The following is a 24,136-nucleotide window of genomic DNA, read 5'->3' as shown; positions in this document are numbered from 1 at the left end:
TTCCAGGACTCTTAATATTGAAGGTAGCACTTTGGAAGCTGAAATGGATTGGTGAGAAATGTAGCCGTGTGACCAATACAGGTTGGCCAATCCTTTCACTTCACTTCACATTTGAGTGTGTCGCTGCTTTGGATGCACATTCCTCACACTTTTCATGTCACAAAACTGTTGACAATCAATTCACAAGTTCAAAGCCGGAACATTTTCGACTTATTGATCAAACTGATCATTCTTCTTTTTAAACTGGGACTTTCTTGAAAAAAACGTTCCTTTATAGTGGGTATAAAAAGTCTACACACCCCTGTTAAAATATCCGGATTTTGTGGAAGGGGGCGCCACAGAGCCCCGAGAAACTAGATCCCTATCATCTCAATTGGTAGAACTTGTTTGAAAATGTTTTCAACTATGGACTCTTCAATTTGCTGCTGGCTGAGCTGGAGCTCCTGCTCGATGAAACAGTTAGATCCAGACTTAGGGACACGGTCTTCAATGTAAGAGACTGGGGTGCACAAGTGCTGTGTCTGCTGAGTGAGGATGCTGAAGACCTGCAGGTTGGAGAACAATACATGATTGGCGTAATGTTTGTGTGCGTGTGTGTGTCAGACCTGGAAGAGGCGGAGCTACGAGCTGAGTTGATCTCGGAGCTTTGCCGGCTGCTTGGAGTGGACGGAGGAGACGGAAAGGACAAGTTGGTCTAAGAGACCACAAAAACAAAATTAAATATTGATACTCATTCATCTTCTGACAATGATGTTAATGTTATTATTAAGAAATGAATCGTCCATCACATCATCTTCCAGTTGTTTACCTGCAGAAAATATTTTTCCAATACGTATCTGAGGTCAGGTTTGTCCTTGGTGGTATCGTTAAGCATCTTGTTGATACTCTTGTTTAAGTCCTTTAACTGTCTCAGCTTGATGTCCTTCTCCTCAAAAGTCTCTGACTTGGTGTTTCTTGAGGAGCGAATCTTTTGGGTTAGTTTTGAGCACTGGGCAGATAAAAATAAATGGATATGAAAGAGAACTCCTCAATTAATTGCCCTGTCAGAGAATTTAATGTAGGATTAAAAAAAAATACAATACAATATCAAACCTGTTTTGTGGCTCTGTGGATTTTTTCCTGCTGGGAAGCAACTTCCCGTTTCAATTTGCTGATGAGGGACTGCGTGTGTTCGATCTTTTGGTTCTCCACCTGTTTGGCCTGTAGGAGACTCTCCAAGGTGTCGTTGAGTTCCTGAACAAAAAAAAAACCCCATCAAAGTCAGATGAACAAGGTTAATGATTTCGGCATCCAGCTTAATAATAAATGGGAATAACCTGTTGCTCTTGTTGAAACTGTCTGACTTGTCTTCTTTTATATTTCAGCGTGTCTTCAGCTAAACGTAACTGCTCTTCCATCTTGATTTTTTCCTGGAATTCAGGACCTGATGAAAAAATAAACAAATTAAAAGTAGTGGAAGTAAACAAGGAAAGAATGTTGACTTACTGGATTCTTTTGCCCTGTTGACTGAGGTGTGGAATCCCGAATTGCTGATATTGAACAACAGTGTTGTCTTTTCCAGAGCTTTATTTTCTTGTTCAGCCTTGCGTATTTTCACAGTTAGACACTCGACTTGCTCCATGAGTTCTGCTCTCTGTAGCGCCGTCTTGTGGATAAAAATAATACCTTTTAAATTTGTCACATGCTTCATTGTTTCCTAATTTGATTGCTCCGATGCACATACTTGAATTGTTCTGGGGCAACTAAATATTTTCTTTACACAGTGCTTCTGAAATAATGACGCTTCATGTCGTCTTACCTTAGCGATGTAGTGAGCTTGACACATCACCGCATCTTCCTCATGCTCTCCAAGGCTTGTCATTGAAAAAGTCACCACTTCAAAATGTTTCTTCATGACGTCAATCTTGGAAAACTTTCCATTCAGCTCGGCACTGTGACGGAATCACTTTTAAATGAACTGACTCGATGGAAATGTAGAAATTTAGAAAGGACCTGAAGAGTTTCACCTGATTTTCTGTCTCTCCTGCTCTGTGGTCTTCAGCTCCTGGCTGAGCATTTGACTGTAGACTCTGATCTCCTCTTGCCTCTCCTGGATGGCTTTCTTCATGTTCAGTTGTCTTTTTTCCAAGGACACCATGTTGTTGGCTTTGCTGAACAGGAGATCCCGCTTACGCGTCACCTCCAGCTTGAAGATGTTCTGCTCCACCAGTTGTTCCTGATGATGAGCGACACTCTGATGGTCCAAGTTCCACAATAAACAAAAACAAAAAAATAATCATAATAATACCTGCTTATTGAGGCTGAGTCTCTTCAGCTCTTTCTCAATACTATTATTGATTAGCTTCAACTCTTCCACTTTTTGGCATAGCTCTTCCTTCTCCGCTGCTGACTTGTCATTTTCTTTCTTCAAATATCGAACGTCACCCTGTCAAAGACAAAACATTGTAAAATGTTCAATGACTTTTTGAATTGTTCTTTCTGCGCACGGGGCTGACTTCAGACTCTTTGATTCGGTTGATAATCTTGCCGGATGTCTTCATCATCTCATCGAGGGCTTTGGAAAGTTGACTGATCTTTATTTCTAACGCTTGCTTTTCATCTGTGTCGTGAACGCCTTGTAGTCGAGCAAGCTTTTTCTCCAAAAAAATGGTCTGGAAGTCCTATGATAAAAAAAAAAAAAAGACGCGTGAGCATGAAGCCAGTCAAGTCTCATTTGAATTGTTACCTTTTCATTCATAATCATCTGCTGTCTTAGCAAATGCTTCTCCTGTTTCCTGAGCTCTCGTTCCAAACTGGTAATGGTGGATTTGCTCCGCAACTCTTGCGCCAAAGAGTCCTTCTCCATTCTCTTGAGGTTATCAACATGCTGTTTGCAACGGAAGAGCTCCTCCCTGCAGTCTCGTAGTTGTCCATCCAGCTCCTTGTCCCCCCCCCCAAAAAAAAAAAAAATTCTTTTTAATAATTTGCCGAGTCAGGGATAAAAGTCCTCACCTTGATGGCTTGCTCCTCATCTGTGAGGAACTGTTCCATTTGGGCAGCTTTGTCCTTTTCACTCAGCGCGTTCTGAGTCACAGCTTTCAGCTTCTCCTCAAGGGCACCATTTTGGGCCGAGGTTTGCTTCAGTCTGCAATCAAAAGATGAACAAACATATTTCCCGAGGCCTAGATTGTCGATAGTAAAGTGTGACTGACTTGACATTGTTGTTCTGGATTTGATCTTTGAGAGCGCTGATGTGGCTCTTCATGGACTCAACAGTGGATGATGTTTTATCCAGGGAAGTTTTACAGCCTTTGAGCTGCAAACAGTGGAAAACTCAATCAGTATTTGCATTTTTGGTTATTTTTTTGTCCTGCTTACCTCATTTTGCATCTCCAGGTAATGCATCTCCTGCTCCTTCAGTTCCTGCCGCAGTTTTGCAGCCTGACGATTGGCTGCAGTCAATTTCCTTTCTTTTTCCTTGTTGTCGCTCACCTGCGAGTCGTGCAAGTGCTTCATTTCCGTCCAGGAGTTATTCCTTTCCCTGATGTTCTGGTTGATCTCTGCAAGTTTCTGGAATGATGAATGAATGTGAAAATTCCTGAGCGAGTTGGTTAAAAATATTTGTTGGCTTACCAGAGCAGACTGATGCATTTCAGCATCTCTTTGCTTCATCTGTTGGATAGTGTTTTCCCACTGGTGGATGATCTGCTCAGTTTCCTGGTGAGCGTGCTGGAGATGTTCGCTGGTCTTGTCTAAAGCAACCTGACAGGACAATGGAAAATTCTTCATTTGGAATTTATTTTCTTGGCAAAAATGATGGCCGTTTTTTTTCTTTTATTTACGAGGTATAATTATATTTTTATAATCCTATCATTTATTTTTATAATTATATAATTGATATCATTTGTATCATTATAATTATATGGCACCACAAATAATATTCAACTCACACATAAGGCCGAAAAAATGATCTTTTAGTATGTGTGAAATAAAAATGTTTTTAGCCGATCTGGAATTCATTCAGACATATTTCTTGCATATTTCTTATTTCTCTTCATATTTCCGTATTGTACCTGTGCGGATAAATTTTCCGTCATTTCCTTGTCAAGCGCTTGGCGCTTTTTATTTGCCTCCCGCGTTGTCCTCTCAATGGCCAAAGTGAGCGACTGTGGGATAGATGGACAATAAATACCACGCAGGCCTTTCGACACAAGGTCTTCCCGTTACCTTGATCTTCTGTTCATCCTGCTGTGAATACTTCACGATGGCCATCACGTCGTCTTGTTTTTGCGCCGACTCCTCCAAAAAAGAATCCAGGGCCTGCTGGTCCCAGTTCATTCGGGTGCGAAACTGCTCGAGCCTCTGTTTGGCCTTGAATATGTGACTCTGATGATCAATGGAAAAACAGCGGTCACATTGCAGCGCCTGGCGGATATTTCATGTCAGTTGGAGGTTGAGCCACCTCAAGCGTGTTTTTCCTCTGGTTCAAAGATCGAAGGTCATTTTCCATCTGAGCCTTCTCCTGCGCCAGATGTCCAATTTCCCTCTGTGCAAGGGCAGTGAGGTGTGTCTCCAAATGTGCTTCTCTGTCTTTGGCCTGGCACAGGGCCTTGATGAGAACAATTGCATATTGCTTATGTGCAGAATTGTGTGAGGTGAGGTGAGGGTGGAGGAGAATAGGATACCTCCATATTTTGCAGCTCGGCTTTAACATGTCTCAGGAATTCTGTTGCCAATTGTTGTTGATCTTTATGATTCTCTCGCTTGCTTCTCAGTCGCACAAGTTCCTTCCTCTTCTTGATAATCTGTGAAGATGGAATCAAAATGACATGAATGATGGTCTGAAAAGCAAAGAAAAATCTTAACCAAAATGTGCTTTTTTTTCACAATTAAAATTCTTAGCAAGGTATTTTTATGAGTGATTAAAAATGTATTTTCAAAAATCAAAATTGCCATGATTGTGTAGGCATATGCATATTAGTGTCAAATTTTCTTGTTCAATTTTGTAACACATTTCATTACTTTTTTTTTTTTTTTTGCATTACTAGACAAAATAATCAAGATGACAATATTGTCATATATAGTCAAAAAAAAAAAATTCTCACCTCTTCAATGAAAGCCTTGTTTTCAGCATTGGCCCCCGGAACAGCATAAGACTCATCCCAGCCCACCTCTGGTAAAATTGCCATGGCAACACTCAACATGATACAACAATTCAGAGTCACCTCAAGATCGAAAAGTTGCTATTTTTCTTGCTGTTGCTACCAGGAGCCGCTTGCTGTAAACTGGGAGGACTGGTGTTTGTTGTTCGTCTCTCCTAGCAACCAATTCAGGTCTTTTTCTTTTTTTTTTAAAACATGAGCACCAGGAGGAGGCAGCATGCAGCCATAGCTTAAAGCAGTCCAACCATTCTTCATTGTAGATGCTGAAGAATGGTGCTAAAATGAAATGGAAGTTCTCTTTGCACTTTTTTGTACATTGATGGACTCCATTGGACATAAGCAAATCATTCTGAGCATTTCAACCAAACACCTTTATTGTGATAATAAATACAACTGGACACCGTGACATGATTTGCACATCCACTATCCTCAACTTCATACTGGTTTCTCACTTTTATTCTTTGACAGGACCATTACACAGGCATGTTCAAAGAACAATAACACTGTAAGAAGAAGCAGAGGAGGAATCTATTTTAAGGAAGAACTACAGAAAATGCCACATCGGCTTTCTGCACTACACTGATGACCAAAGGAAATATGAGCACAAATAACGACATCACTTTTGAGTTTGTGACTCAGGAGAATTCTTAAGCACGCACCATGACACACCTTTGGGTGACAATTCATTCTTTTGAGATGGAACATGCACACACTAAGACGTACTCACAATTTGTTTCCTCACGGGTAGAGCACAGGGTTGACCCTGGGAAAAGAAACAACCCCCCCCCCCCAAAAAAAAAAAGTCCTGCAATGCTTTAGAAGGCATTGCAGGTCTGCGGTCTGGAAGGCTCCTCACTCCAAACGCTGTGTAAAGTTTTCTGGGAAAAGACCTTTTGGAGCGCCACTTCCCAGCCTCACCCAGTCGCTTTGCTTGAATCCCGTCAACCAGCCGGCTTCCTGCAGCGCCCGCACGGAAAGACATCCGTCCGTCCCGGTTTCGACCTCGCTCGGCAAACGCAAAGACCCCAGCGGCCACTCACCTGATCCTCGGCTGAAGCGGTGGGAACCACCAAGACCACATCACCCTGTTTCAGGTCCAGCTCATCGCTGTTAGCCGCCTCAAAGTCATGCATGGTCTCCACCTGCAATTTTCACCCGCATCATTGTTTTTTGATGCGGCGGAAAAGACATGGGTACTAGTAAAAGTCTGACCTTGTACAAGAAGTCATCGGGGAGTCCCCCAGGTGACGAGGTCACGGCTTTGGGCGGAGCCGTGTCGGCCGCCACGCAGTTGTCACCGGGAGCGGAGGGCGAGATCATGTCGGCGTCGCGATCGTCGTCGCCTTCATTGCTGGAGGCGGGCTCAATCACCACCGATGGGATGGCCATGGATCCCTGCCGAGCGCACGCCATGCGAATTGTGACCTTTTCATCCCGTTGCAACAACAGGGAGGCGACGATTCATCGACACAAAGATGCTCGTGCATTTGCGATAGAAACTCACAGAAGAGTTTTCTTCCTGAGTTTCCGGTCTCTTTTCCTCAACAGCAGCGGGCACCGGCGCCGCTTGGTCTTCCTCGGCCGGGGAAGCCGGAGGCGCTTCTTCATCAGCAGCTGGAGCTGGATTGGCCATCTCCAAAGCCTCAGCTGGTCCGGGATCGGCTTCGTTCTTGTTCAAAACACACACGTTGGCATATCCTTGACTCTGTTTGAGAATCATTGGAAATCATCAAACGGCTACTCACCATTCGATCAAAATCATCAAAGAACGACGGGGCGGCGGCATCCTGCAGAATGGGACGAGAATCGGTCATTCGAGAAAAAAAAAAAAAAAGGCAAAAGCAAAGATGTGTCAAGAAGGGGTGCAGGTGAGGGGCGCTGCAGGGAAAGGATGACTTTTAGAAGATCCAGATAGCTAAGGTGAGCTAGCTAAACCGAGCTCGCTAGCTAAATGACGACGAGCCTTGGGCGGAACGGGCTTTGCTCAAACATTGCAATCGGTGAGCTCCAGGCAATCACATGCCAACATTCTATCACACGACAAACACGGACGGGTAGGTAGGTAGGTGTTAAGAGGAGAAGGCAAGATTGGGTTTGGGTTAGTGGCTACTTTGGAATGTCAACTGACGTCTACGGGCTGCCAAAGTAGCACGCTAGCAATGTACCTCTTCCTTTTCTTTCGCTACACCGTAGTACAATTTTCCAAATCTCAGGTTTGCAGCCTCATCTTCAGACATGTCCGAAGTTTCGGCTTCCTTGCGGACTTTGGCAACATTAACGCCTCGGACGTCCGCGGCTGAGCTCGTGCGTTCATTAGGAGGGTCCGAGCAGCTGCTCTTGCCAGCTTGCTTCTTGGACACGTCGCCATCTGCAAAAGGATCCCCCCAGCTTCCGGCATCTCCGGAGAGCAGAGAAGAGTCTTCCGCCGGATTGCCGTCTAACTTCAAACAATCTGCATCCTTTCTAGGCCAGGATGCGGCAAAAGGAGCGCCATCCAATGAATCCGGGCCCCGTGTTTCGGCAAAAGGATCCGAGGGAACGGCACCTGCTCCGAGGGCGAAAGGGTCGGACTCAAACGCTCCTGCCGTTTCGGCGAAAGGGTCGGACTCAAACGCTCCTGCCGATTCGGACTCGAGCGCTCCTGCTGTTTCGGCGAAAGGGTCGGACTCAAACGCTGCTGGCGTTTCGGCGAAAGGGTCGGACTCAAACGCTCCTGCTGTTTCGGTCTCGAGCCCTCCTGCCGTTTCGGCGAAAGGGTCGGACTCAAACGCTCCTGCCGTTTCGGCGAAAGGGTCGGACTCAAACGTGCCGTCTCCTCGCCCTATGCCGGCGAAAGGATCCGAATCAAATGCCCCCGCTCGGCAGGTTTCAGCAAATGGGTCAGAATCAAATGCACCTCCTCCCCCTATGTCAACAAAAAGAGCTGAATGGAGCGCTCCTCCATCAACAAGAGAATCGTCGGGAGCCGTGCCTTCTCCCTGTGCCTCCGCAAAAGGATCCGGGTCAAAGGCCAGCGGTTCCTCTGCAAAAGCTCCCACCTGCGTGTCCATCCCACCTATCGAAGCATCACTTGTAGCATCTCCGCACGTGACGCGTGTCTTTTCTTGCCAATCATTACCACCTTTGTCCGCTTCAGCGCCGCCCCAACTGGCGGAGGTGTCCTGCGGCCCCGCCGCCTGCATTTCAGACGCTTCATCTGGGCCCCTAACCTCATCTTCTGCTGCCTCGCTGTCCTTGGAAGGAGGAGGAGGAGGAGGAGAAGGAGGAGTGGTGACTGGCTCTCCCTCGCCATCCTCATCCCCTCCCTCTGCCACTTCGGGAGCTCCTGTGGCAGCCTCCCCAGTGGAGGCCTCTCCGTTGGTGGCCGCTGAAGCAAAGTCAGCTAACCAGTTAGCCGCAAAGCCGCCTTCTGAAGCCTGAGCAAAGGCAAGGAATGAAATGTTAAAGTCGCACCAAACCAGGCAAAGACAGTGCTGTCGTGTTGCACGCTCGGGTTCTCGCGTTCCAGTCCCGCTCAAAGCGGTTGGCGCTCAATGAAGACGTACTCACAGGTTGGGCTGGCTGAGCCTAGAAGGAGACAGATAAAGATGGATGAGACGGTGTCAGCGACCAATCGAGCGCGGCGACGGGAAAGACACTCACCGACCACGTATCCCAAGGCGCGGCCGTCTTGTTGGGAGAAAGGGAAGCATCAAGTTTCAATTCAGTCCAAAGACATTCGAGAGGTTGATCGTCATAATGGCGGCGACAAAAATGAGCCTCAAAGATTCAATGTACGTCGGCTCTTGTGTGGACATTTTACAAAGCAGCTCTTCTCATATGATTATTATATGATTATTTAACATCTTAAATGACGGGAGGAAAAAGTCTCATCTAAATACCAGAAAATACACTTTTTTTTTTTTGTGTCAACAACCTGCGGTATTGGCGACACACTGTCATCCGGCTGGAAGGCGTCGAAATCCAGATCGAGGAGCGATTCTCCCGGCCTTTCGTTGGGCTGTGGACGCACAAGGCCGTTAATGTGTAGCTTAGCATAGCGCGGCGGTAGAGTGCGCCGTAGCTCCGTTCAAATGCTCAGACCTGAGATGGTGAGGGGGTCGGTAAAAACTCTCCTCCAAACAGGTCGATGATATTCTCCTCCGCTACCTCCTTGGATGGCGTGACTTTGGGGGGCGGAGGCACCGGCGGGCCCTTTTTCATCTGCCCAACAGCAAAATTGCCATCATTCAACCAAACGTCCATTAGCAACCCTTTTCACAAATGAGAAACTCAACCACTCCAGATGTTTTCCTTCTAACCCAACTAAAGGAAACAATGTCTGCTCTCATTTACAGCCCCGCCCCCCCCCCCCCATCCCCAAAATGATGTCACGTTGCCAAACAGAACATGTTTGTCCGAATGCCCTTGACAAACATGTTGCTGAGGCCACCACACGGTTACTGGTCTACACAAACAAGTACAAACGCGGCTCCCAGGTTGACTCACCATCCAAGAGATGCGCGTGCAGCAAAGAAGAACAGCCACAGAACATTAAGCGACAAATCGAGCCCGTCGGGCGCTCGCGTGCTCAACGCTCGGCTCGCGCGCCTCCGACTTACTCTCAAACATCCGCACACACTCACCTGCATGGGAGATTTGGGCCGTGGCGGCCCAGGAGAAACCGGGCGGAGCGTGTGATCGAAACGGGCCTCCGGGCTCTCGGGAGGACTTGGGTCTTCGGGCGGCGACGGCGTCCGGGCCAGCCGCAGCGGCCCCGAATCGCTAGAGGAGCCAAATGGAAATGTCTTAAGCTTTTCAAACACGGCCAACTGAGCCACGGTGTCGGTCATCTCCGACCCACCTGGGTGCTCCCTGGATGGTGAACATCTTGTCAGCGTGCTGCTCAGCAAGTTGCGTCATCACTTCGTACAGCTGCCTGCACACCTGGCGGCGGGGCAAACAAAGGGCTCACCGAGCGCCAAGAATGGAATTTGAATCATTTGACGTGGCTTGGTCTTACCAGAGAAATTTCCCGGTGAAATTTGGCCTCCAAACTGGTCACGCTTTTGAAGGTCCCGATGTAGAATCCAACGCGGCTGAAAGGCAACGACTCCTGATTTGAATTGCGTCGAGGCGTCCGACTAGCGTGGAAATCAACTTTTTATGAGCGATGCTAATTCCTCAGCAAAAGCTATTTTCCTCTATTGGCCCGATCTGGAAGGATTCTTGCTCACTTTGGGCGCGGTCAATGAATGCACCTACTAGCACAACCCCCTCCCAAAATTGGTGACAAGATGACGGACCTGTCCCAAAGACTTGGAAGTTCATCCTGCAGACCAGTGTTGAGTTCATCAAACACTCGCTGGGCCTTCCTCAGCTCCTCATCAGCCTGCAAAAGTCAGGGCAGGAGACGGACGGCAAACGATTCCTTTAGCTAGCTTAGTTCCATTAGCCACCGACGGCCGTCCTTTCAAAGACGTGGGCGGGCTCGACTGCTGACCTTCATTATCTTGCGGTCGTTTTTCATCCCGGCCATCTGCAGAGTTTCGAGGTGATGACGAGCGCTGTCGTAGTCGATGAGTTTACGGCTTCTTTTGGCCACGCGAGTCTGAAGACGGGGGAAAGCGTCAGCGACTCGGAAAGCCGCGAAAAGCTAACAAGTGTGACGGCCGATCACCTTCAGGTCAGGAAACTGCAGCAAGTAAGCGTCCAGACTCAGCAGTGTGGAGTCCACCACCTTATTGTGGAAATTTTCCCACAATGCATCGCAATCCTACAGAAGGGGGGGGGAAAAAAAACACACCACATGACAGACTGTTGAAAATGACTCGCTCGTTGCGGAAGGAAAACAAAGGCCTACCTTGCCAATGGTCATGACATCATCTTTCCCGTGCCAGTCCGGCTCGTAGACTTCATGGAGGGATTGCGTCAGGTTGATGGAGGCCTGTTGCATCCCTGCATCGCAACAGCAGCGCCAAGCATTAGCGCCAGCTCCGGCGTAGCGTAGCACTGGCCGCGGCATACGTCACCTTTGATGGCGCCCATGTAGGACTTCATCTCCCTCTGCAGCCTCGAACCTTCACTCTGCCACGCAAAGCGCTGGTTAATATGAACCCGCTGACATTCCCAGTGTCGCGCGTGATATTTACCTCTTGTCTTCTGAAATTGATGACAACTTGTTCAAACTGTTCATCTTTGGTCTCGTCGGCTTTTCCCAGCTTCTGCAGCACCTGCGCCGTCACAAAACACCTGTCCAAATCTCGCCTGGACTTGCTTTCAATGGCATTTGAATGCAGCGCCAATTGCATCACAAATGTCAATCAAACACGCTGCTGCAGACGAGGATTTAATTGGGCCCATCAAATGCCTCTACCTTTATTTTCAAACATACTGCACCTTGACAAGATGAGCTGTCATATGAAAAAGATTTCAACCTGCTAACAATGTATATTGGGCAACGACACGCATGCAAGATCGTCATCTAGTTCACGGCACTGAGGGGCGTGGCTATATACATACACATTTACACGCCACAGCACACACATGACGTCATATCTTCAGGAGAAAAAAAAATGCACTAATTAGCACTCAATCAATGACATTTTTTTTGCTTTGGCTCAACGGTGACGTCGTCAATATAGCAATCTAAAAATGTCAACATTCGACGCCTGTAATCTGCCGCGTGCGGCCTGCAAGGACGTCAGCGTCCATCTCGTCTTCCTTCTCCTACTCCCACTCCTCCTTTGCTTCATCATCACCTCCCCTTGGTTTCTCCTCGTCCAGTTGCCGGTGCCGCTTACCTTCTCCTGAGCTCTGTTCAGCCTTTTCTGCACATTCTTGGCGAAGATTCCCGTCTTGATGTCCGCCATGACCGCCACGGATTAACGCCGAAACAGCGTCGAGGGGGGGGGAGGCGGTTTGCGGGGATGTGGAGAGCGCGTGCGCGAGCGGCCAAACCGAGTGATGCAAATTGGAGGAGGAGCCTAATCCTCACCTTTGCTTGGATGCTTGGCAGAGACACGATTGTATGTTTACCCTCATCCAGCAGAGGGCAGCATACCTCCGCGGCGCACTGCGTTCCATTGCACGTTGCTGACGCTTCCGTCGAGTAGCGCAATTCCGCAGGTTTGCAAGCGTCATGAGGCGGGCGGGCGTGCCGGCGTGCGGGCGTCCGTCTACCTCGAGCTGTCAGCTCTTCGATGCAAAGCAAATCATGAGCGTGTAAGAACCCTATTAGCCACAATGCAGTGTACAATCAGCTCTGCCAAACATCTCATCTTGAGCCTTGGAGGAGCCAGAGACTGTGACTTGCCATGGAAATGAATTAGCAAGAAATCTTTGCTGAATAGAAAGTTGTGTCAACTCATCATGAGCGCAGATGCGACTGGGGGTGGGGGACACCTTCGCAGTGACGTCATCAACCCATCCTTCTCACCAAGGGCGTAGGTTTGGTCTAAGCTTTTGGACATTACAACTTACTACCCACCACAAAAGCAGAACTTGATCATACATCACGTGTACACAGTCATACTCGACAGAACAGTTCAAGAACATTTTAATGATTGCTTTTCCAAATTCAGTATACATTTGACCTCTTATGCAGTAAAGCGAAAAACATTCCAGGTAAGAGCAGAATAAATAACAAATAAAATGTCAAAATATCTTGCACGATATATAAATGATGAAAATCTGTGACGTTTGATCCCATCACCAGCAGAGGGTGCGTGCTTGCGTGCGTGCGTGCGTGCGTGCGTGCGCGCCCGCGTTTTCTTTCCAAAAATGACTCTCACACCACCCGAGTCTCCTCCACGTGAGGCGATGATGATGTTGATGATGATGGTGAAGCTAACGCTCTGACTCATGACTGCGTCTGTGTGTGGCATGAATATATCTGAGACACATCGTGGTCCTCCTCCTCTGTCGTGACATTCATTCAAGAGAAAGTATGCGTGTGCATGCGTGCGTGTGTGTGTGTATTGTGGCTGACTCACAGGGAAATTCCTGTGTGGTGGAGGGAGGGATCAAACGGACAGCCGAGTATAATTAGTGTAAGTGAGGGCAGCAGCTCACCAGAAGACCCGAGGCCGAGGTGAGTCGCTCCCGGCAGGCAGAACCATAGCTCAATGGGAGCAGACGCGCATCGACTGACTTAGTCGCCTGGCGGGAGATGGCCATGACTTCCGCTTCGCTGCCCGCGGCACTTTTGGCTCTGAGCGTCCTCATCCACTTGGGTCTGTCAGACCCGCTGGTCCCGCAGTCGGAAATTCCAGGGGCCTTCCGGCAAGGGGCCGAGACCTCCAAGTGCACCTCTTGCACCGTGGGCCAGGTGAGGAAGAACTCCAGCGACATGGTGGATGCGGTCAAGCGTCACATCCTCAACATGCTCCACCTGAGCGCACGACCCAACCTGACGCAAGCCCTGCCCCGCGCCGCCCTTCTCAATGCCATCAAGAAACTGCACGTGGGCCGCGTGGCCAACGACGGCAGCGTGGACATCCAAGAGGACGACGCCGACCCCGAGGCGCCCGGCGCCGCCGCCGCCCAGGTCATCGCCTTTGCAGAGCCCGGTGAGTGCACGTGAAAAGACGACAGAAAGCAATTTCCCAATGTGGCCCGAGTGTCGATAGAAGGCGTGTGCCGTCGAAAAGGGATTTGAGGCAGTCGGCGTGACTCCACACAGGCCAGAGAGCATCGGGTTGCCGAGTCAGCGTAATGACCCGATCGACTCGGTCGCCGAACTGCCCCAAATTCAACGGTTGTCTCCAAACTTTCCAGAGCAGGACCGTTGAGGGAAGGGATGGAGACAACTTCCAGAGATTTGAGCATTTCCCAGAAGTTCACAAGCGAGCCTATTCCGAGAATTCTACTCAAAGAGGGCTCGCTCGCTCGTTCGCTCGCCACCGGGACGTGCCTGCCGGTCAAGCGGCACGCCCAAACGGGGACGGCGGGACCTTGTCCGGTTAATGTGTCACACAAACACATCAGCGTAATGAGCGATGAGTGGAGGGCGCCGAGCCGAGATATTAATAGTACCTTTGTGAAAGAACTTCTTAATGAGGGGGAGGCACGAAGAAAGAATGACTTCATTCAGACTCACTAATTAGTCGGCGCAGGAGACAAAGGGCCGCTTTGGGGGCTTTTTTTAGCACGTCTGCTAACACGGCAAAGCGATGCTAACGTTGCTGCTGCCTTTGTGTGTACCAGGAGAGACCGGCAACACTCTGACCTTCGAGCTCCCCAAAGAAGGCGGCAAGGCGGCGCTGGTGGAGCGGGCCGAACTGTGGCTCTTCCTCAAATTGTCCCGAGGCGCTCGGGCCAAAGGCAAGGTGAAACTGCAGCTCCACCGGGCCGAGCAGGACGAGCCCGCCGCCGAGAAGACGGTGGATACACGCCGCAGTGGCTGGCACGTCCTGGCTGTCCCGCGCTGCGTCCAGTCTTGGCTGGACCGAGCCGATGGGCCGCTCCGCCTCCAGCTGTCCTGCCCGCTGTGCGCCGGGGCTGGCGCCACGCCCGTCCTGACCTCGGCCGGCGACAACCAATCCCATCGGCCCTTCTTGACGGTGGCGTTGCGTGGCGGCGGAGAGGAGGCGGCTCGGCGGCGGCGGACGGCTCGCAGTTTGGAGTGCGATGGCAAAACGCGCACGTGCTGCAAGCAGCGCTTTTACGTGAGTTTTCAAGACATCGGCTGGAGCGACTGGATCATCGCGCCGTCCGGTTACCATGCCAACTACTGCGAGGGAGAATGTCCCGCCGACCATATGGCGAGCGTCGGCGGCGGCTCTGCGCTCTCCTTCCACACCGCCGTCATCAACCAGTACCGCATGAGGGGCTCCGAACTCTTCCCCAACGTCAAGTCGTGCTGCGTGCCCACGCGGCTGCGCGCCATGTCCATGCTGTACTTTGACGACGAGCAGATGATCGTCAAGAAGGACATTCGCGACATGATCGTGGAGCAGTGCGGCTGCTCATGAAAGGCGGGCCCAAAGCTGGTAGGTCGAGGGGGGGGGGGAAGGGAAGCAGGACCTTCCAATGATGTCATTTCATTGGATCGTTTGTGTCAAAAGTCTCATCGAACACTGGTGGACAACCAAGGAGACGTTCCGGACAAAAACGGAAGCCAAGTATGCAACGTTGGCTCCGGAGGAAATTTCAAAAGCCTTCCAAGAGGGCGTGCATGTTTTCATCAGCCCCCCAATGCGCCACCCTCCTCCCGAGTGACAAGGAGCGGCCGAGGCCGTCAAACGAAAGTTTCCAAACCCAAGAAGCGGGCCGGCCAAAACCGGTCGCCGTGGCAACAATGTGTTTGTTCACTGACCTACAAACTCACAGCTGAGTTGAGGTCTTGGTTTTGGAAAAACAAAGAGGGCGACACGATGGCTTGTGGCTCGCAGAGCATGTGGCAATAGGAAGGAAGCCATCGTTCCCCCAAAACACAAGATGACGTCATGATTCGACGGCACAAGTCACAAGAGTCAAAGCACCTCGAGGTCAGAAAGGTCAAGCGCCCATCAGCCAAGAATTTGTTTTTTCTTTTCTTTTTTTGTATGTTGCACAGAAGGAAAAAAATAGCGACTCGCAACTGACTGACTTTCACTGGTGTCATCGATGCGACGCCAAACAAACGATTGTCGTGGGCCAAGCCATATAAAATGCTTTCCCCAATATCTTGGGCAGCAAAGGAGGATTGGACTGTAAAATTTGCTCAAAGAAAAAAAATAGTCAATCGCCCATCTCGACAAATATCATTCTGCTTGCCTTCTCCAAACGTGACAATATCATTTTGCCAAAATGACCATCTTTCAAAGTGCAACTGTCAACCTGAGTATGAGGTAGCAAGAACAGTGGAAATCGCAATGCAGGCTAAAACAAAAGTCAAATGTGTGGAAATGTGCTTTTGCAAAAAAATATATATATATTTGAAAAAAGTCTGATTTTGTTCCTTTCTCTCCCTGACCCTTGTATGCTTTGGTTTGGTCTGTCAATCCGACGTCACGCAACAATAGCGACCTCTATCGTGACACAGGCCACGAATAGCAAAACAATTTACGAGAATATAAATTTAGCTACTTTTATTCACTACGACATTGACTACTACATAAATGTAAACAAAATCAGTTGAACGGAATCAGCCATTTTTGTCTGGCTGAGGTGTCAGGACGCGTGACCCGGATGTGACGGGCGCGCACTTCCGGGTCATCGGCCCGCTGAGCTGGCCGATCGGGAACTCGGCGAGGTAAGGCGAGCAACCCAAAATGACGGTGGACGGATGGCTAACTGTATGCGGCTTGGCTTTCCTGTTCTTCGGCCTTCCATCGCACGCTTGGGACGCGGACCTCGAGCTTCTAGACCTCGTTGAGGAAATCCCGGACACTTTTTACCGCTTCCTGTCGCTGGAGCAGGTTTGTGCCATTCCGACCATCTCCATGGTAACATGCAAGTCGGTTGATCCAACGGCGTAGCGCGCGACCTGGTTCATGCGAATGCTTGGAGAAACGTGGCACCGATCATTGCTAGTTTTACAATACGTGTGGTACCACGACAATAAATGAGCACACCATGGAATCTGTGCACCGGTTTGTGCGCGTTTCCTCACCCACTTGGGCGATATCTCCTTCGAGCTGGGGGGTCCTCTCGCAGTGCGTGCCGTGCCGTGCCGTGGGAAATTGGTTAGCGCAAGGCCTGGTCATCCACTTGCTAATCACGGATGAATGGCCAATAGGAGAAGCTTCAGATTTCACGATGTGTCGGTCTGATTGTGTTGCACCGGATTGTTCAAGTCGTGACATCTTGACTGTGGTCACCACTTAACTGCTGCGAGAAGAGCAGAGTGTCTTAAAACGTGACTGTTCTTATTGTCACAATATTTATAGAGCTAAGTCTAAAGAAGTCACTTTGGTTCTTTTGGATTAGTTTATTCCTTACCCGGTCCAAAACCTTTTTTAAGAAACTGTCAATTATCAAATTGAAAGTCACCACGCCCCGAGTCCCCACCTGAATGCGGACTCACCTGCAGCCGTCGCCAATCGGGTGGACTATTTGAACGAGCGTGTCCGCCTCTGCTTTGTGTTCAGGATGCGTCGGCGTCAGAAATCAAAAAGGCATATCGCCGTCTGTCGCTGGTTTTGCACCCTGACAAGAACAAAGATGAAAATGCCGAGGAGCAATTCCGACAGGTGACGAGCATCATAACGCAACTTGAGCTGTTGACGATACCCGCAAATGTGCGCCCGCGACAAGGTATGAAATGTTTTGTGCGGCTCGGCAGCTGGTGGCCATTTATGAAGTCCTGAAGGACGACGAGAGACGACGCAGGTGAGCAGCGCAACGGGTGAGCGCCGCCGTCGCTCCGCGCCGCACCGCACCGGCCTGGCCTCCGACCTTCTGCGTTGCTGCGCGCAGGTACGACGACATCCTGGTCAACGGACTCCCCGACTGGCGGCAGCCCGTCTTCTACTACCGCCGCGTGAGGAAGATGAGCAACAGCGAGCTGGCCTTCCTGCTATTTGTCATTGTCACCGTGGGACACTACGCCGTCATCTGGTCCGTTTACCTGGAGAAGCTGCTGGTGAGTCAGCCACGCGTACGTCTGGCCGCCGCCGCCGCCGCAGCAGCTCACATTGGTCCACCTGCAGGATGAAATGCTGGCCAAAAAGAAGAGAGAGAAGAAAAAGAAGAGCAACACCAAAGAAGAAGTCAAATACGGCACGAGCGAGCGCCCCGACAGGTACTCGGCTCGGCCTTCCGACTTCCACTCGTGACGTCATCATCTCTGATGTGATTGTAGGTCTGAGGAGCGCCCCCACTGGCAGGACCTTCTTCCTTTGAAAGTCAGCATGTGGCTCTACCTGTCAATCAAACACATGCCCCAAACCCTGCAGGTACACTCGCCGTGAATGTGCGTGGGGCTTTCCAGAAGCTTCACGGGCTCGCCCTTCGCAGGAGATGCAGCAGTACTACGAAGACTACAAGCAGATGAAGCAGCGGAGAGAAGAGGAGGAGCAAGAAAAAGCTCAACAGGAAGTCGCAGGCCGTAAGAACCTGGCGTCTTTCTCTTCGGCTCGTCAACTGATAGCTCACACCACCTTGTGCTTTCAGGAGAGAAGAGGCCAAAGGTGAAGAAGCCCAAAATGGACTTCCCCATTTACCAGCCGTCGGCAGAGCAGCCAAACTTGCAAGTTTACCAGCAGAGCGGATCCATCCAGGAAGTGGAAGAGCAGTTGGACCAATGGCTCCAGGACCAGTTGCCCGCCAGAAAGAAGGTGACTCCTTCTTACCGTTAGCCTGTACGCACGCTAAGTGTCGCGTTTGGCCGGCGTTAGGCGTCTGAGTGGAGCGAGGATGACATCAGCCTCCTCAGCAGACTGATGGGGAAATTCCCGGGAGGAACGCCCGGTCGCTGGGAGAAGATCGCCCACGAGTTGGGGAGATCCGTGACGGATGTGAGTGACACGCCGGCGTCGCAATTTGCTTGCAGAGAACCCGCTTTGTCTCCTTAGCTCGTTAACTTGACATTCTCGTCCCTCGCGTTCTTCCCGTCGACAGGTGACCACCAAAGTCAAACAAGCCAAAGACCTTAGCCACCTAAGCACAGGTCGACACGCTGGCGTCACGCTTTCCGCTGGGCTCTGCTCCGGCTTTCTTTGGCATCTTCTTCAGCCGTCGTCCGCGTGCCCCCACAGGTCTGGTGAAGCTGTCCGAGTTGAAGGGGCCGTCTCTTCCTGCGAGGTTGCTTCCTGTTTGTGACGCCATTACGACGTGCGAAACCGGCGAGGAACGGCACCAGGACCAACACGTGGCGGCGGTTAAGCGGAGGAGCAAGAAGTGCGCAATGGCAGCCGGCGAAGGGGAGGGGGTGCGCCTCAGGTCTCGGCGGCAGGAAGACTTTGACCTTGACGAGGTGGACGAGGAGAAGGAAGCGGCGGCACCGCAGCAGAACAAGGACACAGCCGAGGCGGCAGCAGTGTGGACTCAGAGCCAGCAGAAGCTTCTGGAACTGGCCCTGCAGCAGTTCCCCAGAGGAAGCCTTGAGCGCTGGGATCGCATCGCCAAAGTGGTCCCCGGGAAAAGCAAGGTGAGCCGCAGAAGAAACTAAATGTCTGTGGAAAAGATCAAGTAGGCAAAACGGTGGGCGCCTTTGTTTTTCAGGAGGACTGCATGATTCGTTACAAGATGTTGGCAGAGCTGGTCCAAAAAAGGAAACAAGCCAAGAGCTGATGAAAGCAGAACGAGTGCAAGAGAGCGTGTGTGTGTGCGTGCGTGCGTGCCTGAGACCTCCGACCCCAAGAACACGCTCGCAAGTGTTCTTTTTTCGGTTGGACCAGACCTCATTGCTTCATGTGCCTTAGCCCCTCCCAGCATGATTCCTGTCAATCCTGTTTTTGACTGCTAAATAAAAATATTTATTATCAAACCCGACTTGATTTTGTTTTGTTTGTTTTTTCTCAACATTTGATTGACAGCTGATTTAGGGATATCAATTAGTCTCAGGTAGACGTGCCAGTAGAGGGCACCATTCTTCTCAGATATGTTCAAAACGTTTGACCCAAAACGTCGCCTCCGTGGCAGCCATGACAGGAAGGTCGACGTTGAACCTAAATTGTAATTAATTCCAGTCGAATTTTCTCAAGGTTACATTTTGTTTAACCAACAACGAGTAACCAAACGCAATAGTTTTCTTCTTACCCGTGGAAGGTTATTCGCAGTTCATCTGACCCTCCTAGCAAAGAGTCGCCAAAGGCACACAGTTTAAAAGGGGCGTGTCCTCTTACGAAGTTCCTGTCGAAGGCGGAAGTTTACAGATAGCTTCAGAAGCTAACAACCACCCACCCACAGGCCAAGTCACCGTCGTCACACGTAAGTATCCGTCATGTTCCCTATTCGTCCATTGTTCGTAAGCGTTCTTAGTCGACCGTGCGATGTTTCCTATGACGACGACCACGTGTATATTCGGCTGCTTTGCGTAGCTTGCCCTGTCAAGAAGTTTCAAATCGCGTGGAACAAGGCGCAATCGTGTCAATCTACAAATAGTTGATTTTGTACCTCCCAAAACGAACAACCGGCTCCGTCCTCCCTCGCTCCTTTCTTCCTGATCCATGGATGGATGCGTGTGTGTTCCCAGGTAGGATGCGTGCGTCATGTCTCTCCAGGACATGTTAGAGGAGCAAATGGGCGTGGCCAAGGCCTTGTGCCACCGCGCCGAGCAAATCAGTCCCGACGTGGAAGGACGCGGAAAACTTTGTAGCAAGCTCCGCGCCGAGCTGCGCTTCCTGCAACGGGCAGAAGGCGGCGAGCTTCTGCTCAAAGAGTCTCAGCTACACAGCACCAACCTCATACACCTGACCGCCTTGCTGGATGCAGCTGAGAGCCTGGAGGACGTGGTGGCGGTACTACACGTCTTTTCCTACCGGGACACTGCCGGCAACAAGCGCACGCTGGTGGTGGACGTGGTGGCCAACGGCGGTCACACGTGGGTCAAGGCGGTGGGTAGGAAGGCCGAGGCGCTGCACAACATCTGGCAGGGCCGCGGCAGCTACGGCGCCAAGAGCGTGGTCGGGCAGGCCGAGGACTTTGTGCGCGCCAGCCGCCAGCAGCCCGTCGAGTACCTCCACCCTCACGTCGTCTTCGCCTTCTACAACGGCGTGTCCAGCCCCATGGCGCGGCGCCTGGAGGAGATGGGGGTGGCCGTCCGCGGGGACATCGTGGCCGTCAACGCTGTGCCGGCAGCGGGAGACGAGGACCCCGAGGACAGCGAGGAGGAGCCCGAGCTCACCCGGGTGGACCGCACCACGTTGGTGGCCAGCCTGGCCTTCCCTGCAGCGGTACGCGGCGAAGACTGCGGCCGCGTCAACATGGACATCACCGCGCTCATCGCCTACGTGTCGTCACTGAGCCACGGCCGGTGCCACCTGACCTTCCGGGAGCCCGTCCTGACGGAGCAGGCGGCCCAGGAACGGCGCCAGCCCGTCCTGCCGCTGCTGGACGCCTTCATGGCGGGCAAGGAGCTGTACGCCTGCAGCGCTGCTGTGGCCGACTTCCGTCTCATCCTGGACACGCTGGGCGGGCCCGGCGAGAAGGAGCGCGCCGACCAGCTGCTGGCGCGCCTGCGCCTGGTGGACGACCAGCCGTCGGAGCGAGCGTTGGCGCTGGTGCCCAGCGCCAAGGTCAACCGCCGCTCGCTCTTGATCTTCGGGACCGGGGACTCGCTGCGCGCCGTCACCCTAACGGCAAACGGCCGCTTCGTCAGGGCCGCGGCCAATCAGGGCGTCCGATTCAGCGTCTTCATACATCAGCCGCGGGCGCTCACAGAGGGCAAGGAGTGGAGGGCCTCGCGCATCCAAACTTTTACTCCAGTTCCGATGACCGGCTCATGACCGGCTTTTTTTTTTTCCTGCACAAATAAAGCATGGGAGGCACTGCTGTTTCTTGTGTCCTTGCTGGAGGCCTCACCCAAAACAAAAAGCTTCAACATGACTTCATGAAAAACACAAATGAGCGTCAAAACGTGTATTTGTGAAATGGATATAGGCATCAGAATTTTCTCTCAAACGTGACTAATGAACCCATTCACTTGTTTACATGAACCATGTGGCTGAACGTGTTGGTGCCCGTGTCGTCAGGTAACGTTCGCCAAATGCAAAAAAGAATAATTGTTGCGTGGTCAGAGAGACTAAACTAAGGGCGTCACCCCAATAAAATCAAGTTTTAAACCAATGTGGACATGTCACCAAGAGTGCTCAAACTCAGAGGTCAAGAGGCGTCGTCCCGGCGCACGCTGAAGGCATCGATTTCTTTGGCGAGACGCTCGGCCACGCTCCGGTTGTTGGCGGCCAGGATGCGGCGGGACATCAGGTCCAGCGCTCCACCTGCACACACGCAGGCACAGGTGAGCAGGGTGCCGCCTCGCCCCAACGACAGCAGAGCTCTCACCCTTGACGTCCATGAGGACGCCACCGGCCTCGGAGACGATGAGCGAGCCGGCGGCGATGTCCCACACGTGGATGCCGATCTCGTAGTACGCCTCCACGCAGCCGGATGCCACCAGGCACAAGTTGATGGCGGCGCTTCCGGCGCCACGCACTCTGCGACGAGACACGCACACCGTCAGCCATCGGTCCGTGCATCCGGGCGGGGACGGGGGGCGCGCTACCCGTGGACAGGAATGCCGACGACCCGTTTAAGACTGGAGAAGATCTTGTCCACCGCTGCGGGGTCTCGGTTGGAGCCGAACTCGGTGGCCACAAGGGCCTGCCGGATGTCTGCAGGAACGTCGCCGACATCACTTCCTCATTGCAAATGTGGTTATGGGCGAGGGATGACGTGCCGACCTTGCTGCTGAGAAACCTGCAGCGGGCGCCCGTCGCAGAAGGCGCCCTTTCCCCGCCGCGCCGTGTACATCTCATCCCGCAGGCAACTGTACACCACACCAAACTCCACCTGGGAGGCAGCGAGGACAGGCAATCCATTGACATGCTTCCGCATCACCGGGACGGGCCACTCACCTGCTTGTCGACCGAAAAGCCGATGGAAACGGCGACGAAAGGGAATCTGCGGAGGGGGGAAACAGGGTCAGGGTTGCCACGGGCGAATGGGAGCAGATGAAGAAGAATGGACTTCACGTGTGAACAAAGTTGGTGGTCCCGTCAATGGGGTCGATGATCCACGTGGGACTGTCGCTCAGAAGGCAAACTTCTCCCGCAGCCACCGACTCCTCCCCAATGAAGCTGGAGGCGGGAAACGTCCCCGACGTTGGTTTGCTTTTCCTTGCACGCGCATGGGCACAAACGCACATACACAGGGTTTGTACCAGTGCGCTGGGAATTTCTCCTTGAGAGACTCGATGATAAGCTTTTCGACTTTCTGGTCCGTCTCAGTCACCAAGTCGATGGACGAACTCTTGACCATCACCGCCTCCTTTTGCACGACCCCCACCGCATCACGTATCACCTTCCCAATAACAACCAGAAGCGCTCTGATCACTACACGGCGGGTGCGTGAGTGCGTGCGTGTGCGTAGCATACCTGTCCAGCTTTTCGCGCCACAGCGACAGCGTGGTCCATGGCGCTCTGCCAAGTGTCCGTCATACTTGGTGGGCTGCTTCAGAACACGCAAGAGCGCTTTTCAATGTTTTCCGTTGAAACTAACATAATTGCACAATGGATTTCAAGGGTTTTCTAATCATTCATCAGCCTTCTAACACAATTCGCAAAGCCAATGGACCATTAGGACATTGGAGGGATGGTTGCTGGAAATTGGCCTATATAGATATTGCATTGAAAAGCAGACGTTTGCAGGCAGCCACGTTAACAAGGTATTGTGTGTATTTGTTTACTTGTTGGGTCTCTAGCTACGTCTCAGAGACATAAATGATCACATTCGAATCATTTGAAGTAGAGGTTAAGCAAAGGTTGAACAAAACGTCGTTACTTGAACGATGACTATCAACAAGTCTGTTCATATTTCAGTGTATCGGGAAAGTGGAGCCAAAACAAGCACAACCAAATGTCTACAATGACCAACTTACGGCTGTCGACTTAAAAAAAACAACAAGAAGGACGATGTGATGCTGAATTTTAGCTCACTTCCGGGTTTTGTCTTCTTCGTTCTCCACTAGTGTTGGCTCGTGAGTGAACGATTCGTTCAAAAGAATCTTTTCAGTGAACGAGAGTGAACGGATCACTTCTGAAAGTGATTCGATCTTTTTTCAGTTCATATGACTTCAACCAGTAGGTGTCGGTAATGCACATTGAAGCTGACCATGATTTTTCCCTAATGAAGTGGCCTGTTATTAGGTACACCTCGTGGACACCTTAATACGTACACTACACCAGGTAAAAATCAAATAAATGAATGAATAAATAAGAAACTGTAGCAAACGATTTTTTTTTGAACAAATCTTTTGATTGAACCGATTCTAAAGATTCAGTTTACTTAAGAGAACTGGAATGCACATCACTATCTGTCACTCACTCGTGAATCTTCGCAAACGACCAATCAGCAGCGAGCGATTGATAGAG

The 24,136-nt window shown here is 51.0% G+C and overlaps 6 protein-coding genes and 1 long non-coding RNA gene across 9 annotated transcripts; 3 read left to right on the top strand and 4 right to left on the bottom strand.

The window, feature by feature from the left end:
* Positions 1-9: 9 nt before the first annotated feature.
* On the bottom strand, positions 10-5,168 carry ccdc39 (coiled-coil domain 39 molecular ruler complex subunit). Its single transcript, XM_085930273.1, has 20 exons — positions 5,085-5,168; positions 4,665-4,784; positions 4,442-4,588; positions 4,207-4,365; positions 4,053-4,145; positions 3,613-3,741; positions 3,358-3,549; positions 3,192-3,295; positions 2,992-3,124; positions 2,726-2,920; positions 2,496-2,660; positions 2,288-2,425; positions 2,007-2,215; positions 1,799-1,931; positions 1,486-1,645; positions 1,317-1,423; positions 1,192-1,233; positions 809-928; positions 606-694; positions 10-545 (listed from the first exon to the last, which is right to left on the bottom strand). Exons 1-20 carry the CDS (start codon positions 5,166-5,168, stop codon positions 404-406), a joined length of 2,661 nt encoding a protein of 886 aa, XP_085786399.1. The 3' UTR covers positions 10-403.
* A 338-nt stretch (positions 5,169-5,506) lies between these two features.
* On the bottom strand, positions 5,507-12,075 carry amph (amphiphysin). Its single transcript, XM_085930751.1, has 20 exons — positions 11,924-12,075; positions 11,273-11,353; positions 11,153-11,207; positions 10,984-11,078; positions 10,801-10,896; positions 10,624-10,731; positions 10,427-10,512; positions 10,144-10,219; positions 9,985-10,067; positions 9,767-9,905; positions 9,225-9,344; positions 9,058-9,141; positions 8,784-8,810; positions 8,691-8,708; positions 8,351-8,557; positions 6,887-6,928; positions 6,646-6,810; positions 6,354-6,536; positions 6,182-6,283; positions 5,507-6,098 (listed from the first exon to the last, which is right to left on the bottom strand). The coding sequence occupies exons 1-20, from the start codon at positions 11,990-11,992 to the stop codon at positions 5,994-5,996; spliced, it is 1,941 nt and encodes a 646-aa protein (XP_085786877.1). The 5' UTR covers positions 11,993-12,075; the 3' UTR covers positions 5,507-5,993.
* A 1,068-nt stretch (positions 12,076-13,143) lies between these two features.
* On the top strand, positions 13,144-15,094 carry inhbab (inhibin subunit beta Ab). The gene is made up of 2 exons (XM_085930087.1): positions 13,144-13,690; positions 14,328-15,094. The coding sequence occupies exons 1-2, from the start codon at positions 13,291-13,293 to the stop codon at positions 15,092-15,094; spliced, it is 1,167 nt and encodes a 388-aa protein (XP_085786213.1). The 5' UTR covers positions 13,144-13,290.
* A 128-nt stretch (positions 15,095-15,222) lies between these two features.
* On the bottom strand, positions 15,223-17,326 carry LOC147045848 (uncharacterized). The gene is made up of 3 exons (XR_015068189.1): positions 17,131-17,326; positions 16,717-16,934; positions 15,223-16,606 (listed from the first exon to the last, which is right to left on the bottom strand). It is a non-coding gene; the product is annotated as an uncharacterized LOC147045848 (long non-coding RNA).
* dnajc1 (DnaJ (Hsp40) homolog, subfamily C, member 1) lies at positions 16,265-19,552 on the top strand. The gene is made up of 12 exons (XM_085929873.1): positions 16,265-16,522; positions 17,195-17,296; positions 17,389-17,435; positions 17,523-17,688; positions 17,756-17,847; positions 17,908-18,001; positions 18,063-18,153; positions 18,219-18,382; positions 18,443-18,562; positions 18,666-18,714; positions 18,803-19,194; positions 19,269-19,552. The coding sequence occupies exons 1-12, from the start codon at positions 16,376-16,378 to the stop codon at positions 19,335-19,337; spliced, it is 1,533 nt and encodes a 510-aa protein (XP_085785999.1). The 5' UTR covers positions 16,265-16,375; the 3' UTR covers positions 19,338-19,552.
* Positions 19,441-23,735, bottom strand: impa1 (inositol monophosphatase 1). Of its 2 annotated transcripts, none has more exons than XM_085929877.1 (8): positions 23,644-23,735; positions 23,141-23,213; positions 22,739-23,066; positions 22,622-22,667; positions 22,448-22,556; positions 22,270-22,378; positions 22,050-22,201; positions 19,441-21,985 (listed from the first exon to the last, which is right to left on the bottom strand). In XM_085929877.1, the coding sequence occupies exons 3-8, from the start codon at positions 22,909-22,911 to the stop codon at positions 21,870-21,872; spliced, it is 705 nt and encodes a 234-aa protein (XP_085786003.1). In that variant the 5' UTR covers positions 22,912-23,066; positions 23,141-23,213; positions 23,644-23,735; the 3' UTR covers positions 19,441-21,869. The 2 variants fall into 2 exon arrangements, with proteins under 2 accessions (XP_085786003.1, XP_085786002.1); XM_085929876.1 differs by having other exon boundaries at positions 22,739-22,843; positions 22,927-23,066; positions 23,141-23,723.
* Positions 19,641-21,794, top strand: c14h7orf25 (chromosome 14 C7orf25 homolog). Of its 2 annotated transcripts, none has more exons than XM_085929875.1 (2): positions 19,641-19,976; positions 20,246-21,794. In XM_085929875.1, exon 2 carries the CDS (start codon positions 20,258-20,260, stop codon positions 21,491-21,493), a length of 1,236 nt encoding a protein of 411 aa, XP_085786001.1. In that variant the 5' UTR covers positions 19,641-19,976; positions 20,246-20,257; the 3' UTR covers positions 21,494-21,794. The 2 variants fall into 2 exon arrangements, with proteins under 2 accessions (XP_085786001.1, XP_085786000.1); XM_085929874.1 differs by having other exon boundaries at positions 19,645-19,976; positions 20,242-21,788.
* Positions 23,736-24,136: the final 401 nt, after the last annotated feature.

Source organism: Syngnathus leptorhynchus, chromosome 14, assembly GCF_054491065.1.
Source record: "Syngnathus leptorhynchus isolate UIUO chromosome 14, UIUO_Slep, whole genome shotgun sequence".
In the NCBI taxonomy this organism is placed as follows: Eukaryota; Metazoa; Chordata; class Actinopteri; order Syngnathiformes; family Syngnathidae; genus Syngnathus; species Syngnathus leptorhynchus.
Note: the sequence above shows the minus strand (reverse complement) of the source record. Positions and strands in the feature narration are given on the sequence as shown.

Coding starts and splice junctions, on each gene's coding strand:
- ccdc39 (XM_085930273.1), bottom strand. CDS start 5,168: ATGGCAATTTTACCAGAGGTGGGCTGGGATGAGTCTTATGCTGTTCCG. Junction 4,785..5,084: donor ACAAGGCTTTCATTGAAGAG/GTGAGAATTTTT, acceptor CCATCTTCACAG/ATTATCAAGAAGAGGAAGGA. Junction 3,550..3,612: donor AAATGCATCAGTCTGCTCTG/GTAAGCCAACAA, acceptor TCATCATTCCAG/AAACTTGCAGAGATCAACCA.
- amph (XM_085930751.1), bottom strand. CDS start 11,992: ATGGCGGACATCAAGACGGGAATCTTCGCCAAGAATGTGCAGAAAAGG. Junction 10,897..10,983: donor ATGTCATGACCATTGGCAAG/GTAGGCCTTTGT, acceptor CCCCTTCTGTAG/GATTGCGATGCATTGTGGGA. Junction 10,068..10,143: donor TTCACCGGGAAATTTCTCTG/GTAAGACCAAGC, acceptor CCCCGCCGCCAG/GTGTGCAGGCAGCTGTACGA.
- inhbab (XM_085930087.1), top strand. CDS start 13,291: ATGGCCATGACTTCCGCTTCGCTGCCCGCGGCACTTTTGGCTCTGAGC. Junction 13,691..14,327: donor CATCGCCTTTGCAGAGCCCG/GTGAGTGCACGT, acceptor TGTGTGTACCAG/GAGAGACCGGCAACACTCTG.
- dnajc1 (XM_085929873.1), top strand. CDS start 16,376: ATGACGGTGGACGGATGGCTAACTGTATGCGGCTTGGCTTTCCTGTTC. Junction 16,523..17,194: donor GCTTCCTGTCGCTGGAGCAG/GTTTGTGCCATT, acceptor CTTTGTGTTCAG/GATGCGTCGGCGTCAGAAAT. Junction 17,848..17,907: donor ACGAGCGAGCGCCCCGACAG/GTACTCGGCTCG, acceptor ATGTGATTGTAG/GTCTGAGGAGCGCCCCCACT.
- c14h7orf25 (XM_085929875.1), top strand. CDS start 20,258: ATGTCTCTCCAGGACATGTTAGAGGAGCAAATGGGCGTGGCCAAGGCC.
- impa1 (XM_085929876.1), bottom strand. CDS start 23,203: ATGACGGACACTTGGCAGAGCGCCATGGACCACGCTGTCGCTGTGGCG. Junction 22,844..22,926: donor GAGAAATTCCCAGCGCACTG/GTACAAACCCTG, acceptor TCCCGCCTCCAG/CTTCATTGGGGAGGAGTCGG. Junction 22,557..22,621: donor GCTTTTCGGTCGACAAGCAG/GTGAGTGGCCCG, acceptor GCTGCCTCCCAG/GTGGAGTTTGGTGTGGTGTA.